The sequence below is a fragment of the Ovis canadensis genome, chromosome X (genome assembly GCF_042477335.2).
Source record: "Ovis canadensis isolate MfBH-ARS-UI-01 breed Bighorn chromosome X, ARS-UI_OviCan_v2, whole genome shotgun sequence".
Lineage (NCBI taxonomy): Eukaryota > Metazoa > Chordata > Mammalia > Artiodactyla > Bovidae > Ovis > Ovis canadensis.
Window position 1 is genome coordinate 19,149,796 of NC_091727.1, and position 18,980 is coordinate 19,168,775.

Genomic DNA, 18,980 nt, shown 5'->3' on the forward strand with positions numbered 1-18,980 from the left:
CCTATACACTAACAACAAAAAATCAGAAAGACAGATTAAGGAAACTATCCCACTTAGTATCACAATAAAAAGAAGAAAATACCAAGAAAAAAAATCTACCTAAGAAGGGAAAAGATCTCTACTCTGTGAACTATAAGACACTGATGAAAGAAATCAAAGATAACACAAACAGATGGAGAGAGACACCATGTTCTTGAATTGGAAGAACCAATATTGTGAAAATGACTATACTATCCAAAGCAATTTATAGATTAAATGCAATCCCTGTTAAACTACAAATGGTATTTTTTCACAGAACTAGAACAATAAATTTTACAATTTGTATGGAAGCAAAAAAGATCCCAAGTAGCCAAAACAATCTTGAGAAAGAAAAATCTAGCTGAAGGAATCAGGCTCCCTGACTTCAGATTATATAATACAAAGCTACAGACGTCAAGACAGTATGATACAGTCACACACCCAAAAAGAAATGTAGATCAATGAAACAGGGTAGAAAGCCCAGAGATAAACCCAGGCAAGCATTTTACATGTTCACATTCACAAAGTTAAAAATCTGAAAATACAATACTTACTGTGTTTTTCTGAGTTACCATATCCTGCAAAGAAAAGATAGGATCAATGTAGCTTTTTTCCAGAACAGTTAATTTCCCAAAGCACTTTGTCCCCATGCCATCATTTGAAACCCACTTTAGAGCAAGAGTTATTCATTTCAGACCTCCCCCGGCCCCCCATAAAAAGCTTCAAATAGAATGGAGCTCCAAGATGTGTAAAATTCACGTTCTAAGGAAAATTTACCATGATTTGTTAGCTTTGGAACTCCTGGGGACATATATGGTTATAAGGATTTTCCTGTAGCAGTGGCTATACTTCCGTCCAGCTCTTTTGAGATTTAAGTTCAGGGCTCTGAATTCCCTGCACCTTGCCTCCTCGGGGACAGCAACAAAGTGCATGGGTGGCCCACTGTGTCCTCGGGTCTGGAACCATTCGTGTCATCAATGTGAAGGCTGCAGGTCACCCTCCCGCCCCCAGTCAGCCTTCCGACAGAAGAGGTGTTGCTGAAAGAACTCCTGACACCGCACTGTAGGCATTTTATTTACATATTTTCCCAATAGGAATTTTCACACTCAAATTCGATGACAATCGTTTCAGTTAACTTAGCATCACCGTTATGCAGCCCTCAGCTGTGCTTCATTTATATGCTGCAAGCCATTTGCTGACAAAAGAAAACAGAATTAAATAGCTGTCCTGTAAAATGTGTTTTGTGTGTTCTGAGATTTCTATTTTCTGACAAGTGCAGATCACTTTGAGTACTCATTTCCATTTTAGGAAGTATTTTTCTGTATCATTAAAAATTAAAACTTATCTAGGTCATGGGACTTTCCAGAGGAGTTCACTAAGGCACAAAAGAGGAAAAAAAGGATTGAATTGGGGAAAATATGATACACTCAGATTTCATGTCATGTTTTTCATCAAAATACAGCTTAATATTAGCCACCCTTTCACATTTTCTAATTCTAAATATTGCTAAGCGTAACTACTTTAGTTAAAATCAGTAAAGAAAAGAAATGTAAATACCGAAAGTAATTTAGATTGGTTTATAGCCTTTTGGGAAACTATTTTACAATGTAAAGTGTAACAACAAAACAGTTTCCTCTTCCACTGTCACACGAATGACTCTTAAAATACAGTACTGTGCTAGGATGCCAGAGGACATCCTGTGTCAGGCGTATGTGATATATAACACATACAGGTCACACATCTGAGACAGGTAATATTTCTACTAGGAATAATTCCAAATTATTACAGAACCCACACATATCTGGTTAATATTCAACCTTAAGAAACACAAACAAAAATGTCCAATTTGCCATCACAAAACCATGTCATTTATATACTAGTGATTTTTAATGCTAAGGGAGCTGGACATTTAGAAATGATGTCTGTGAAGGTAAAGGCTGAACCACTGGTTCTCACTCCTGGATGCACATTTTGGGGGTAAAAAAATCCCCTAGAGACTGTGACATAATTGGTCTTGGTGTGGCCTTGGTACTGGGACATTTACTCCCCAAATGATTCTGAAGTGCAGTCAAGGTTGAATAACACTGCTGTAAACAAACTAATCTTTTATTCCTGAAATGACTTAACATAGACCAGGATTTCCTGACCGATGTTAAGATGTTAAACAATATTATCGTTCAGTTGCTAAGTTGTGTCCGACTTTTCGTGATCCCATGGACTGTTGCCCGCCAGGCTCCTTCGTCCTCCACTATCTCCTGAAGTTTGCTCAAATTCATGCCCATTGAGTTGGTAATGCTATTTAACCATCTAAACATATTAGTATTAGCTAAATTTTATAATAACTCACATTCAACCTTCAGATTTTACAAACAGGAACTTTTTTTTTTCTTTAAGAAAAAAAGTACTGCTATTCTAAAAAGTTTGTATCAAATTTTCAAAAATACGTTAAAAAACTTCTCAATAATTACTGAGTTACCCATGAACACACAAGTTTTCAGTTTTGCTTGGATTTAAACTGGGGAGAAAATAACAGATTAAACATTGATTACATCTGCGATCCTAAAAGTTCCTACCCATTTTGGTAAACGTTAAACATTTTCCTATTGCCATCCAAGTTGAAATTTTTTAGAATGCATACGTTTGGATCAAATTGCCCAATATAGGATTCCAAAGGCTGTGTTTGCTTCAGTGGAAACCATCAGGAGTTTTTGCCTTCACTTTCCTAATGAGCTCAGACACACTCAAATTGCCTGCAAACACACATCAATAGCACATATGCTCACACAGTAGCCAGGAAGTTATCTGCATGAGCTAGAATTTGGGTGGGGGTGGGGGGAGGAAGTAATCGCACAAAGAAATCTTTATTGTTTTTCTCCAACCTCATCTGCTACATGTTCATTTCAACTGAGCACACAGTATTCACAGTACTGCTTTCTCAAAATGAAGTATTTAGGAGAAGGTGAACAATACTCTTTACCTTCAAAGAAAGAGCCGTGTCAGCATCGGTGTCGTGATACAGGATCACGTTATTGGCCATATCGAAGCTCTCACGGACTCCAAGATGGTAGAAGAGTGAAGGCTGTCTGGAGACATCGCTCATGTCCACCACAGCAACATCTACAATGAACAAGGAGACAAGGTCAGCAGAGAGAGAGGTGATCTACTTTCTATTTCCTGATGATCACCAATGGTGAGCTGCTGCAATCTGTATTCTACCATTAGTCCAAAATAAGGAATGATTTGATTAAAATTACCACCATGAACTGTGGAGGAAAAGCAACAGGAATAAACACCCAAAACTGAAACTCTCTTCCTTATTCAAAGTGCTGAAAATATAGTATCACTTAAAAACTGCTTGTGAATTTATTTTAAATGTTATTTCTATTAAGAAATTGATCATATTCAAAGAATATATTTAGCTTATATACAAAGTATTAAGTGTAATGAAATGAAAAACCATGCAACCGGCATGCAGCCCAAGACACAAAGTGTTATCTGTACTGTCAGAGCTCCATGTGCCTCCCCTAATCACATCTCTCCCTCCTGCCTGGAGAGTGTCTCTATCCTGACTGCTGCACTTTTCAGTTCTCTGCATATACATATGCATAGATTATTATAGTTATGAATTCCTAAACAGTATATTGTTTAATTTTTGCATGTTTTTGAACTTTATATAAGTAGTATTACACCATATATATTCTTTGACTTGCTGGATTTTGGTGTAAAACAACCAAGCTATATGTCTAGCTTTAAGTTTACACATTTTCACTTTAGCATCTATGATAACTAGATGGCAATCTCACTAGCTACCCTGTCTACAGACATTTTATTCAATGTTTCTTTTCCTATTCCCAACTGTTGTAATGACCATTCCTGCACCATGCTTCCAGTTCCCATGTTACCATCAACTAGATAATAGACAACACAGATCACATGCCCCACGAGTTGTGAACTAGAGAGACTTCAATCAAAACAGAGGAGCAACATGGCACATCAGTACACTATTTGGCAGAAATCAACACAATTTTGTAAAGCAATTATCCTTTAATTAAAAAATAAATTTAAAAATTTTTTAAAGAGTAAAATTTGCCTAGCAGCATTGGTCACCATTTCAAACCTAGTCATTTTCCAGACAGTATCAAGAGCTCCAAGTTCGACTGGACTTCCCCACTCTGTGCAGCAGAAACTTGGGGAAATAATGTCCAAACTTAGGCTTGTGCTGCTGTGACTCACAGGAAGTCACTGCAAATCCCAATGAAACAGAACAGAGGTGAGGTGAGCAGGGGCATGAAGAAACAAAAAGGCAGAGAGAAGCCGCCTCAGCACCAGGTACCCCTGGCTCTGGGAGATCTGAGATCGAGCATCGGTAAGCCTCGGGTGGGCCTTTTATTCTCTAAATTATGGGTTGCCTGCTATATAAATGCCAGGCATTGTGTTTGGTGCCAGGGACAGAAGTGTGAACAAGGCATAATCCCTCTTCTCAAAACCATGTTTAATACAACAGGGGTGATGGGAAGGAAGCAGTGATTAGAATCAGGGTAAAGAAGGCTAAAGTGAGGGGACCAGCGACACCCCTGGGGGACTGAACCCACACTCAGGTGGAGGGTGATCAGGGAAGGCTGAAAGGATGTGTGCTGTCTGGGACCTGAAGGTGCAGAAGAGGCAGGCAAGTTGGGATGAGGATGTGGGGATGGAAAGGGAAGGAAAAAGTGTCATAGGAAGAGAGGCTAGCAAGTGCAAAGGTCAGAGGTCAGGTGGGATATAGATGTTGGGGCCACTACAAATCATTTTATGGGCCCAGAACACTTTGAGAAGAGGAACTTGGAAAGGTTAGTAGGTGTCAAGCAGGGTCTGAAGGGCATGTTAAAGAGGGCTGGACATTAGCTTGAGACAATGGGAAACCTACAGTAGGGTGTTTTTGTTTGTTTTATTATGGAAAATTTAAAATATATGTGTGTCTGTATGTAAAAGTTCAGAATAACATAATGAAACCCCTGTACCCCTCACCACCCTTAACAATTATCAATACAACCACCCTTATTTCATCTCAACTGCCATCCACACCACCCCTTTCATATTATTTTGAAGCAAATCTCTCAGAGCATATAATTTCATCCCCAAACACTTTAAAGTCTATTTTTTTTAAAATATCACGAATGGCTTAAACAGCGGACTATCATATCTAAATTAACCCTTTAGAGGTTCCTGCTCAAGAAAGGACAAATGCATATGCCAAGGAAACACTTTTACAACCCAACCTGGTTAATTTATCTCAAATGGATGTCTGCCCCCCCCCAGACATCTGCTCAAAAACCACACTGCAGTGGAATTAACTAGACATTTTGCCTATATGATTTTCCCCTGGACTCTATTACCTATTCAAATGATAAAGAATGTGTTTCCCAGTGATGTTATTAAGAAGTGGCAACACAGATGCTAATTCTAGGACCATGGGAAGTTCTGCAATTAAAGGAAAGGAAGCAAACGAGAGTGGGAAGGGGCAGAGCAGAGGTGAATGAAGGACATCAGCTCCAAATCATGCAGGCCATTTTCATAGGAAAGCTGCAACTTGGTAGAGCAGCTTGTTGCTAAGCAGATTAAACTTGAATCTTGATTAAACTTAAACTTGAGAGGAACATGCCCTGTCAATGTTCTGTGCTAAGACCTGCACAGTGGCCTCACCATCTCCACTAAGGAGCTTGTCTGGGGCTCCACCAAGGGTTGAAATGGAGACTTTTCTCAGTGCCTCCTTAAAACAGGGCAGAATGAAGCACAATGGCTACTGGGTGACTCAGGAGGGGAACACAGGACACGGGACACATTCCAGGACGGCAGGACAGCATGAGACTTTGTCATGCTATTGCAGAAAGGAAATCCTTTTCAAGAGGCATGGCTCAGCAAAGCTTTTACATAGTGAACTACTAAGGGAAAAAGGGTAGAAACAAAGACATGCTTGATGGAAAATGAACAAGACAGTTTCGTGTCATCCTTTGCAACAACACTCTAAGCATTTCCCGATCCCAGAAGTAAGCCAGGGCTGCCGTACCTGTGCACCCTGTATAAAGGGGATTATGACCAGAAAACACTGGGGTGAGAGGCAGCAAGCACCCAAACCAAAGGCAGCCCCTTGACTCCAGAAAAGAAGGTGGAGTAGCAGCAGTTGAACTCACCTCCTCTCGTGAAAATACCAAAATCACTAATTGCTGAACAAGCAGCAACAAAAAAGACTGGAGCCTACCAAAAAACTTTTTTTTTTAAACATTCAAAGACAAAGAAGCAGCTACAATGAGATGGTAGGAAGGCCACTTTCACTACAATCAAATCCCATTCCCACCAGATGAGAGACCCACAAACTTGAAAGAAATCATATTGCAGAATTCCTCCTGTTCGTTTGAGAGTCCCAAGTCCCACATCAGCTCCCCAACCTGGGGTTCTGGCCCTGGAAGGAGGAACCTCCAGAGCACATGACTCTGAAGGCCAGCAGGGCTTGAGTGCAGGCACTCCACAGGACGGGGGAAACAGACTCCACATTTGGGGGGCACACACAAGGTTTCCTACATATTGGGACCCAGGGAAAAGCAGTAACTGCATAGGACCGACCTGCAAGTCTTAGAGGGTCTTCTGAGGAGACTGGGGGTGGTGAGAGCAGGGGCAAGGACACTGATGGCAGAGGCCCCAGAGAACACTGACCAGTGTGAGCTCTCCTGGAGGTCCACATTTTGGCAACAAGATGGGGCCTACCCAATAGCCTACAAGTTCCGGTGCTGGAATGCCTCAGGGCAAACAACCAGCAGGATAGAACACAGCCCTCCTAACCCTCTGGCCCCAACAGCAGACAGGGAGCCTAAAGCCATACTGAGCTCAATTCTGTTCAGTTCAGTTCAGTCGCTCAGTTGTGTCCGACTCTTTGCGACCCCGTGAATCGCAGCACGCCAGGCCTCCCTGTCCATCACCAACTCCCGGAGTTCACTCAGACTCACGTCCATCGAGTCCGTGATGCCATGCAGCCATCTCATCCTCTGTCATCCCCTTCTCCTCCTGCCCCCAATCCCTCCCAGCATCAGAGTCTTTTCCAATGAGTCAACTCTTTGCATGAGGTGGCCAAAGTACTGGAGTTTCAGCTTTAGCATCATTCCTTCCAAAGAAATCCCAGGGCTGATCTCCTTCAGAATGGACTGGTTGGATCTCCTTGCAGTCCAAGGGACTCTCAAGAGTCTTCTCCAACATCACAGTTCAAAAGCATCAATTCTTCGGCACTCAGCCTTCTTCACAGTCCAACTCTCACATCCATACATGACCACAGGAAAAACCATAGCCTTGACTAGATGGACCTTAGTCGGCAAAATAACGTCTCTGTCATAACTTTTCTTCCAAGGAGTAAGCGTCTTTTAATTTCATGGCTGCAGTCACCATCTGCAGTGATTTTGGAGCCCCCAAAAATGAAGTCTGACACTGTTTCCACTGTTTCCCCATCTATTTCCCATGAAGTGATGGGACCAGATGCCATGATCTTCATTTTCTGAATGTTGAGCTTTAAGCCAACTTTTTCACTCTCCTCTTTCACTTTCATCAAGAGGCTTTCTAGTTCTCTTCACTTTCTGCCATAAGGGTGGTGTCATCTGCATATCTGAGGTTATTGATATTTCTCCTGGCAATCTTGATTCCAGCTTGTGTTTCTTCCAGTCCAGCGTTTCTCATGATGTACTCTGCATATAAGTTAAATAAGCAGGGGGACAATATACAGCCTTGACGAACTCCTTTTCCTATTTGGAACCAGTCTGTTGTTCCATGTCCAGTTCTAACTGTTGCTTCCTGACCTGCACACAGATTTCTCAAGAGGCAGGTCAGGTGGTCTGGTATTCCCATCTCTTTCATGACTTTCCCCAGTTTATTGTGATCCACACAGTCAAAGGGTTTGGCATAGTCAATAAAGCAGAAATAGATGTTTTTCTGGAACTCTCTTGCTTTTTCGATGATCCAGCAGATGTTGGCAATTTGATCTCTGGTTCCTCTGCCTTTTCTAAAACCAGCTTGAACATCTGGAATTTCACAGTTCACGTATTGCTGAAGCCTGGCTTGGAGAATTTTGAGCATTACTTTACTAGCGTGTGAGATGAGTGCAATTGTGAGCCACCTCTAAACACATAACTTGACATGGCCCTGCCCACCAGAGGAACAAGACCCAGCTCCGCCCACCAGTGGGAAGGCACCAGGCCCTCCTATCAGGAAGGATGCACAAGTCTCAGGATTGACCTCACCCACCAGAGAGCAGACACCAGAAGCAAGAGAGCTACAATCCTCCAGCCTGCAGAAAGGAGACCACAAATACAGAAAGTCAGACAAAACGTGGTGGCAGAGAAATGTATTCCAGGTGAAGGAACAAGATTAAAACCCACAAGAACAACTAAATGAAGTGGAGATAGGCAACCTATCTGAAAAAAAATTTAGATTAATGATACTAAAGATGATCCAAGACCTCAGAAAAGAATGGAGGTACAGACTGAGAAGTTAACAAGAGATGTTTAATAAAGAGCTAGAAGATTTCAAGAACAGAGATGAACAACGCAATAACTGGAATGAAAAACACACTAGAAGGAATCAACAGCAAAATAACTGAGGCAGAAGAACAAATAAGTGAGCTAAAAGACAGAATGGTGGAAATCACTGCCACAGAACAGAACAAATAATGGAAAAAAATGAGGACAGTCTCAGAGACCTTTGGGACAATATTAACTGGACTAACATTACATCATAGGAATCCCAGAAAGGGAAAACATAGAGAAAGGGCCTGAGAAAATATTTAAGGAGATTATAGCCAAAAATGAAAAGGAACATGAAAAAGGAAACACTCAAGTCCAACAAGTGTTGAGAGTCCCATACAAGATAAACCCAAGGAGGAACACAGCAAGATACATATTAATCGAACTGACAAAAATTAAAGACAAAGAAAAATATTAAAAGCAACAAATAACATGCAAGGGAATTCCCAAGAGGTTATCAGCTGATTTTTCAGCAGAAAATCTGTAGGCCAGAAGAGAGTGACATGATTTATTTAAAGTAATGAAAGGGAAAAATCTATAACCAAGAATACCCAGCAAGGCTCTCATTCAGATTCAATGGAAATATCAAAAATTTTACAGACAAGCAAAAGCTAAGAGAATTCAGCACCACCAAACTAGCTTTACAATAAAACCTAAAAGAGCTTCTCTAGGTGGAAAGGAAAAGGCCATAGTGAGAATCAAGAAAATTACGAGGGAAATCTCACCAGTAAATGCAAAGATAAAGTAAAGGCAGAAAATCATTCACACACTAATATGACATCAAAACCAGCAATCATGAGAAGAGAGAGTACAAATGCAGGATCTCGGAATGCACTGGAAATTAAAAGACCAGCAACTTAAAACAATCTTGTATATATATAGACTGTCTATCAAAACCTCATGGGAAGCACAAACCAAAAATCTACAATAGATACACACAGAAGGAAAAGCAACCCAAACAACATTCAAGACAGACATCACATCACAAGAGAACAGAAGAGGGAAGGAAGAAAAAAGACCTTCAAAAACAAATCCAAAACAATTAACAAAACGGCAATAAGAACATTCATAGTGATAATTACCTTAAATGTAAATGGACTAAATGCTCCAACCGAAAGTCAAAGACTGGCTAAATGGATAAAAAGAAAAAACCAAACAAGACCTGTATATATGCTGTCTATAAGAGACCCACTTCAGATCTAGGGATATATACAGACTGAAAATGAGGGGATCAAAAAAGGTATTCCATGCAAATCAAAATCAAAAGAAAGCTCAAGTAGCAATACTCATATCAGACAAAATAGACTTTAAAATAAGGAATACTGGACTTGCCTGGTGGTCCAGTGGCTAAGCATCCTCCTGCCAACGCAGGGGACTTGGGTTTGATTCCTGGTCTAGGAACTAAGATTCCACATGTCATGGGGCAACTGAGGCCATGTGCCACAACTGAGAGTAGCTGCCACTGGCTGCAACTGGAGAAAGCCCATGCACAGCAACAAAGAGCCATGTGCACTGCAATGAGGACCCAGCACCACCAAAAATAAAATAAATAAAAAATCTTTAAAAGAGGCAATAAGCCTATTAGAATGACTCAAGTTAAAAATTAAAAAAAAATAAAGAATGTTATAAGAGACAAAAACTGCATAATGATCAAGGGATCAATCAAAAAAGAAGATATAACAATTGTAAATATATATGAAGAAGGCAATGGCAACCCACTCCAGTACTCTTGCCTAGAAAATCCCATGGATGGAGGAGCCTGGTAGGCTACAGTCCACGGGGTCACAAAGAGTCAGACACGACTGAGCGACTTCACTTCATGCACCCAATATATGAACACTTCAACATATAAAATCAACAGTAACAAAATAAAACAGTGGTGGACTTTAACACCCCACTTTCATCAATAGAGAGATCATCCAGACAGAATATCAATAAGGAAACACGGCCCTTAGGTAACACATTAGGCTAGATGGACTTGATATTTGCAGAACATTTCATCTGAAAGCAACAGAATACACTTTCTTCTCAAGTGCACATAGAACATTTTGCAGGATAGATCACATATCGGGCCACAAATCAAGCTTCCATAAATTTAAGAAAACTGAAATCATATCAAGCATCTTTTCTGACCACAATGCCACGAAATTAGAAATCAATTACAGGAAAAAATCTGTAAAAAAAATTTTTTTAAAAATAAACCACAACACGTGGAGGCTAAACAATATGCTACTAAACAGCCAATGGATCACTGAAGAAATCAAAGAGGAATTCCAAAAGTAGAGACAAATGACGACAAAAACACGACGGTCCAAAACCTTTGGGATGCAACAAAAGCAGTTCTAAGAGGGAAGTTTTTTTAAAAATTTATTTTAATTGGAGGGTAATTACTTTACACATTGTGGTGGGTTTTGCCATACATCAACATGAATCAGCCATGGGTGCACATGTGTCCCCTCATCCTGAACCTCCCTCCCACCTCCCTCCCCACCCCATCCCTCTGGGTTCAGGGCAGCAGCTTTGAATGCCCTGCTTCATGCATCAAACTCGCACTGGTCACCTCCTTTACATACGGTAATATACATGTTTCAAAGCTATTCTCTCAAATCATCCCACCCTGGCCTTCTCCCACAGAGTCCAAAAGTCTGTTCTTTACATCTGTGTCTCTTTTATAGCAATATAATCTTATATTAGGAAACCAGAAAATCTCAAATAAACAACCTAACCTTATACCTAAAGCAACACCTAAAGCACCTAAAGAACAAACAAACCCCAAATAAAGTAGAAGGACAGAAATAATAAAGATCAGAACAGAGATAAATGAAAAACAGATATAGAAAACAACAGAAAAGATGAATAACATTAAGAGCTGGCTCTTTAAGAAGATGAAATTGATAAAACTTTAGCCAGATTGATCAAGAAAAAAAGAGGGAGGGCTCAAATCAATAAAGTTAGAAATGAAGGGACTTCCTTGGTGTTCCAGTGATTAGGAATCCACCTTGCACTGCAGGGGACACAGGGTCAATCCTTGGTCAGGGAACTAAGATCTCACAGGCTGCAGAGTGACTAAGCCCACATACCAGAATGACTGAGCCCACATGCTCTGGAGCCTGTATACCACAACTAGAGAGCCCATGCACTGCAACTAAGACTTGATGCAGCCAAATAGAGAAATATTAAAAATAAAATAATTTAAAAAGAAATGAAAAAGGAGAAGTTACAACTGACACCACAGAAATACAAAGGATCATAAGAGACTACTACAAACAACTACATGTCAACAAAATGACAAATCTAGAAGAAATGCACAGATTCTTATACAATATTCTAAGACTGAACAAGAAAGAAATGGAAAATATTAACAGACCAATCACAAGCACTGAAATTGAAATAGTGATTAAAAAACTTGCCAACAAACAAAAGTCCAGGATCACATGGCTTCACATGCAAATTCCATCAAACATTTAGAGAAAAGTTAACACTATCCTTCTCAAACTCATCCAAAAAATTGCAGATGGGAAAACTCCCAAACTCATTCTATGAGGTCACCATCACCCTGATACCAAAATCCAGACAAAGATAACACAAGAAAAGAAAATTACAGGCCTATATCACTGACGAACACAGACACAAAAATCCTCAACAAAATACTAGCAAATCAAATCCAACAATACGCTAAAAGGATCAACATGACCAAGGGAGCTTTATCTCAGGGAATTATCTGAGATAAAGGATTTATCTGCAAGGATTCTTCAATATGCACAAATCAATCAGTGTGATATACCACATATTAACAAACTGAAGAATAAAAACCATATGATCACCTCTTTAGATACATAAAAAGATTTTGACAAAATTTAATACCCATTTATGACAAAAACTCTCCAGAAAGTGGGTATAGAGGGAATTTACCTCAACATAATAAAGGTCACATATGACAAACCCACTGCTAACATCATTCTCAATGGCGAAAAACTGAAAACATTCCCTCTAAGATCAGGAACAAGACAAAGATGTTCATTGTTGCCACTTTTCTTTAACACAGTTTTGGAAGTCCTAGTCATGGCAATCAGACAAGAAATAAAAGGAATCCAAATCGGTGGGGGGAAGCAAAACTGTCACTGTTTGCAGATGCCACGATACTACACATAGAAAATCCTCAAGATGGTACCAGAAAATAACTAGAGCTCATCAATGAATTCAGTAAGTTTGCACAATACAAAATCAACACACAGAAATCTCTTGTATTTCCAGACACCAACCACAAAAGATCAGAAAGAGAAATTAAGACAACAATCCCACTTACCATCACATCAAAAAGAATAAAATATCTAGGAATAAACCTACCAAAGGAGACAAAAGACCTGTACTCTAAAAACTCTAAAGATGCTGATGAAAGAAACCAAAGATGACACAAACAGATGTAAGAATATACTGTGTTCTTTGATTGGAAGAATCAATATTGTCAAAATGACTATACTGTCTGAGGCAATGTACAGATTCAGTGCAATCCCTTTCAAATTACCAATGGCATTTTCCACAAAGCTAGAACAAAAAAGTTTTCTAATTTGTATGGAAATACAAAAGATCCCAAATAGCGAAAGTAATCCTCAGAAACAAAAACAGAGTGGAGATGACTCCCTGACTTCAGACTATACTACAAAGCTACAATCATCAAAACAGTATGGTACTGGCACAAAAACACAAATATAGATCAACAGAATGGGATAGAAAACCCAGAAATAAACCCAAGCACCTATGGTCAATTAACCTATGACAAAAGAGGCAAGAAATACAATGCAGAAAAGACAGTCTCTTCAATAAATGGTACTGGGGAAATTGGACAGCTACATGTGAAAGAATGAAATTAGAACATTCTCTAACATCATACACAAAAATAAACTAAAAATGGATCAAAGACCTAAATGTAAGGCCAGACACTATAAAACTCAGAGGAAAACAGGCAGAACACACTTTGACATAAATTGCAGCAATTTTTTTGATCCACCTCCCAGAGTAATGAAAATAAAAACGAAAATAAACAAATGAGGCTTAATTAAACTTAAAAGCTCCTGCACAGCAAAGGAAATAATAAACACGACAAAAAGACAACCACAGAATGAGAGAAAATATTTGCAAACAAAGTGACCAACAAGTGATTAATCTCCAAAATACACAAATAGCTCGTGTAGTTCTATGTCAAAAACATAAACCCAATCAAAAAAAAAAATGGACAGAAGATCTAAATAGACATTTCTCCAAAGAAGACATACAGATGGCCAAAAAGCACATGAAAAGATGCTCAACATCACTAATCAGAGAAATGCAAATTGAAACTACAATGAGATATCATTTCTCACTCGTCAGAAAGGCCATCATAGAAAAAAATCTACACACACTAAATGCTGGAGAGGATGTGGAGAAAACAGAACCCTCTTACACCCCCACTGTTGGTGGGGATGTAAACTGGTACAGCTACTATGCAGAACAGTATGGAAGTTTCTTAAAATACTAAAAATAGAACTATCATATATGACCCAACAATCCCACTCCTGGGCATATATCCAGAGAAAACCATAATTCGAAAAGATACATGTACACTAATGTTTACTGCAGCATTATTTACAATAGTCAAGCCATGAAAGCAGTCTAAATGTCCATTGACAGACTAATGGATAAAGACGATGTGGTACATATTATAACAGAATATTACCTGACCATAAAAAAGAACAAAGTAATGTCATTTGCATCAACACAGATGGATCTAGAGATGATCATACTAAGTGAAGTAAGTCAGACAAAGACAAATATCATATGTTATTACTCATTTGTGGAATCTAATTTTTAAAAAATAAGTGAATTTATTTACAAAACAGAGAGAGACTTACAGATATTGAAAATAATCATAGTTACCAAAGGGGAAACTTTGGTGACAGAGATAAATCAGAAGCTTGCAATTAACATACACACACCACTATATATGACAGATATCCAACAAAGACTACTGTATAGCACAGGGAACTCTACTCAATATTCTCTGATGACATATGAGAAAGAAATCAGAAAAAGAATGGATAATTGGGTCACTTTGCTGTACAACTGAACCTAACACAACATTGTAAATCAACTATACTTGAATAAAAAATTTTTTAAAAAAAAGGACAGATTGATACTGCCACTGACAAAAAAAATTCCAAGTAACTCATGTTCAATTGGAAAAACACCTGAAACCCAAAGGTGACATTTGCCTGACATTTTTCATTTGGCCCAATTGAGTTAGTTTACTTGGAAAAGTTCTACCACAATATTTGACCAGTTTATTTTTAGAACTTTTAAGACACTAAGTTAGCAGATTTATAAATGACAAATAGGATAAAACATCAAATTGGAATTCTTTATTATATATGCAGAATTGAGGCTTTTCCCCTAAAGTATGTTAGTTGTTCAGTCATGTCCAACTCTTTGTGATCCCATGGGCTGTAGCCTGCTAGGCTCCTCCATCCATGGGATTTTTCCAGGCAAGAATACTAGAGTGGGTTGCCATTTCCAAGAGACTATAAATTACCTAAAAGCTTTAATCATCACAGTGGTCTCTTGCTTTGCTATTTACAAAACACTGTCATAGACATCTGTGTTGAATTTCAGAACTAGCCCATGAGGCAGGCTTGGTAACTGACTCTACTTTGTAGGTGGGAAAATGAGGCAGAGAGAGTAACAGCATCACCCAAGGTCACACAGCAAGAGCACAGCACTCAGGGCTCGAAACAAGCCAAATCTTATGCTCCCCAGGGCCCAGATGAGGCTTACAACTTCCTAGACTCACTTTCTGAAACTGAGACACTGGGAAGGGGCAAAACAGCTTATCAATCTTAGGCAAACAGTTTAGATAGCATCACCGACTCAATGGACATGAATCTGAGTAAATTCCAGGAGATAGTGAAGGACAGGGAAGCCTAATGTACTGTAGTCCATGGGGTTGCAAAGCGTCAGACATGACTTAGCGACTGAATAACAACAAAAAGCAAACAGATCACAGAAAAAAAGAGGTCAAATTCAGATTTTCAATCTCAGAGGAAAAGCCTATACAGAATAAATCTTCCTCTTTGATCATGGAACTCTCTCTCTCTCTCTCTCTCTTTCTCTCTCTCTCTCTCCCCGCCCCATCTTGGCTTAATAAACTTTAAGAAGTGATACCCCATCAGGGATTTCAAACAGCCAAGGATCCCATTAAAATCTACTCTTAGCGGGAAAGTATCTGAATTTAAAGGCAAAGTGCCCTTGCAACAATTTAAGAATCCATTTTAATGATCTCATTACATGTTTACATGAAATAAGAAAATGAATGATGTAGAGGATTTTAGTTAACTAAAAACTTTTGAATATTATTTCAGTGAAATGCCTTAAAAGGAATAAGTAAAACTATAAAATTTCTATGGTGGTTTGAAAGTATCTGATTTTCAAAGCAAAGTATTAGTCAGTACAACGATAAGATGGCAAATGATTTACCATATAGTAAGATTGTACTGGCTCATGCCAGGTTTTAAATACATTCTAGGTAATCTATAAGCTTATCTCCCAGCAGAAAATAGGATATGATGAATATTCAAGTTAAGGTTGGCTGTGCCAAAATGAAAACAACGATATTTCAGAATTAATATTTCTGCCAAAGACATTAAAAAAATCTGATCGGATTTATGGCAACACTGGTCATCTAAAAACTACCTAAAAAACAACAGAGCCCATATTCACTGGACAGGAGGCACCTTCACTAATCCCAACCGGAATTTAGACCTAATTTTATCCACTGCTGCTCAATACTAACATATCTGAGGGCAGGTCAATGGAAAGAATGTTGCAAAGTGTCATTTAAATCCAATTTTCCCATCTCCTAAGGAGGAGACAGCCTACCAGTTCAGGGTCAGGAAATCAACAAATCCTAACCAAGTGCCACGTGGGATGGGTACTAGTTGCTTGGAGTATCAAGTTTCAACTGGGATTGTGGGGTGGGAAAGAGGGGGGATGTCCATAACCTATATCTGGTCCCCTGTATTTTGCCTTCTAGTATCTTTTTTGGTAAGAATGACCAAAAAATAAGTCATTTTTATATTTTATAGGTTATGATTGAGATATGTCCATTTACCAGTTTTTTATATTTTATAGGTATGATTGAGATATGTCCATTTACCAGTTTTTTCAAAGAAAGACGCCATATATAAGCAAACTATGCTTACTCACAGAGGTGAATGGAGTCATTGGGCTGAAGTTCAGACCACTTGCAGTGAAATATTTATAACATCAAGTGTAGCATGAATTACAGAGAAGGCAATGGCAACCCACTCAAGTACTCTTGCCTGGAAAATCCCATGGACGAAGGAGCCTGGAAGGCTGCAGTCCATGGGGTCATGAAAAGTTGGACACAGCTGAGCGACTTCACTTTCACTTTTCACTTTCATGCATTGCAGAAGGAAATGGCAACCCACTCCAGTGTTCTTGCCTGGAGAATCCCAGGGACGGGGGAGCCTGATGGGCTGCCATCTATGGGGTCGCACAGAGTTGGACACGACTGAAGCAACTTAGCAGCAGCAGCAGCAGCATGAATTAAGCCACACATATGTTGTTCTTCCAACTAACAAGGCAAAAAAAATGTGCAGCTTTATACTGCAAGCTAGGGTGCATTCATCACTTCAGATGGTAACAATATCCTGTGATCTCACACTTCACAGTTTTGACTTTGGGTTCCCTTTGAAAACACTACCTCATACTGTCATTTTTAGCAGCTTCCTTCAACTCTTTTATAAAGGAATCTGCTTTGACATGACTTTCTTTGGCAGATTTTTTGGCAACCTATTTCCTAAAACCTTTTCTGACCAGCAGCTAGTGACCTCATCGTCTAAAAGGTCTGTGTCACACATTGCCTTCAAGATGTGGGCAGTTTTAGAGATGAGCTGCTATCACACCCTGCAAACTGCCAAGAGGGTACTGCTGAGCTTTTCTGTTAGCGTGGCAAAATTGCAGAAATTTCCTTAATTTGTTCTCTAATCATCTCCTTAAAATGACCACCAGTCAACACAAGAGGACCCTTGACTTCTACATCAACTTCGATCATAATACCCTCTTTGTTTTTAACAAAATCAACTGCTCCTTCAAGGTCATCACTAGGTGCCAGGACTTTTACTGATTTGTTCCCCCATTCTGTGTTCTAAGCTTCCCAAGTGGTGTCCACCACCACATTCTGTGGAGGGCAACTGAGTTCATTTCATGGTGGTGATGGTGACTCACTGCTAGATATGGGGCCATTTTCTTTCTTTTAATCCCTTCTAATTTCCTTTTTTCCATGGACCAATTTCCTTTTTCTTAGGTGGTTCTCTGAAAAGAAATACGCAGAGCTTATGATTCTCATCAAGCATGCCTTACTAGCCAGAAGTTTTATAAAAATTACTTAGCAAGGACAAGTATTTTGGATGCGAGATTTTTATTCTCAGGACAGAGAACACATTTTTTTTTAATGAACCCATCCAATAAGTCTTGAAACTTTGGCCTTGTGAGATCCAACTGACAATCCAACAGTCATTCTAAACATCCAGATGGACTTTGCTTCCAGCTCACAACTAATGTATTTGGAGGGATACACTGAAGGCCAATCAAGCACCTTTATCATGTAAACCATTTTGTTTCATTTATTCTACTTCTTTTGCACCCCCCTACTGCAACCTTTAGTCACACAGAGTATCAGGTATGGACAGAACTGGTCTGATAAAATGCAGCTGGCACTGAGGCTATTTTTACTTATTGGATGCAGACATATTTTATCATATTCTGGTTACTACTGCTGCATGAAAAAAATCATCTCAAAATTTAATGGCACAAGTCTGAGTTCTGGCTCCAAGTAAGATGGAATAAATACATTCCACTCTGTCTCTCCACGAATGCAGCTACAAAAACTAGACAGAGTGGATGGAATAGCTATTTCAGGAGTGTGACGAGTAAGTGGAAGCAAGCAGACTGCAGATGACGACCAGGTTTCTGAGTGCCACCAAGTCAACAGCAAGTTCCCCTGGTTTTCCCCAGCCTGGCCTAAAGGCAGCATGAATTCAGAACTGGGTGCTAAATGCAGATACAAATAGCACCAGGAGACACCATCTTTAAAAAAAAAAAAAAAGGCAGGAAAGGAGGCTCCTAATGCTCAGAGAGTGAGGGAAATTCTCTACTGTTTCCTTTGTCCCCCTGTAGCCCCAGGCCCCCTGCAATCCTGCAGTGGTGATAGCAGGTCAGTGGCAAAAGGGGCCTTCTGATGTCGGGAACTGAGAGAGGGCAATCTTGTGCTCTAACTGAAGGAGCTGTGGTCCCAAGGGAGGTGCTGGTTGTGACTCTTCATTGTTTTTTTTCTCCTTCTGAAGTCCTGGCCCCAGACATGGGCCCAGC

At 39.5% G+C, this 18,980-nt stretch overlaps 1 protein-coding gene across 1 annotated transcript in view; it reads right to left on the reverse strand.

Annotated features, from left to right (window-relative positions):
* Positions 1-18,980, reverse strand: part of MAP3K15 (mitogen-activated protein kinase kinase kinase 15) — a 143,490-nt gene that overhangs the window by 109,120 nt on the left and 15,390 nt on the right. Inside the window, exons 2-3 of the mRNA XM_070291395.1 lie at positions 2,996-3,135; positions 573-596 (exon numbers count right to left, since the gene is read on the reverse strand). Coding sequence (XP_070147496.1) covers positions 573-596; positions 2,996-3,135 — 164 coding nt within the window. The remainder of the gene's footprint in view (positions 1-572; positions 597-2,995; positions 3,136-18,980) is intronic.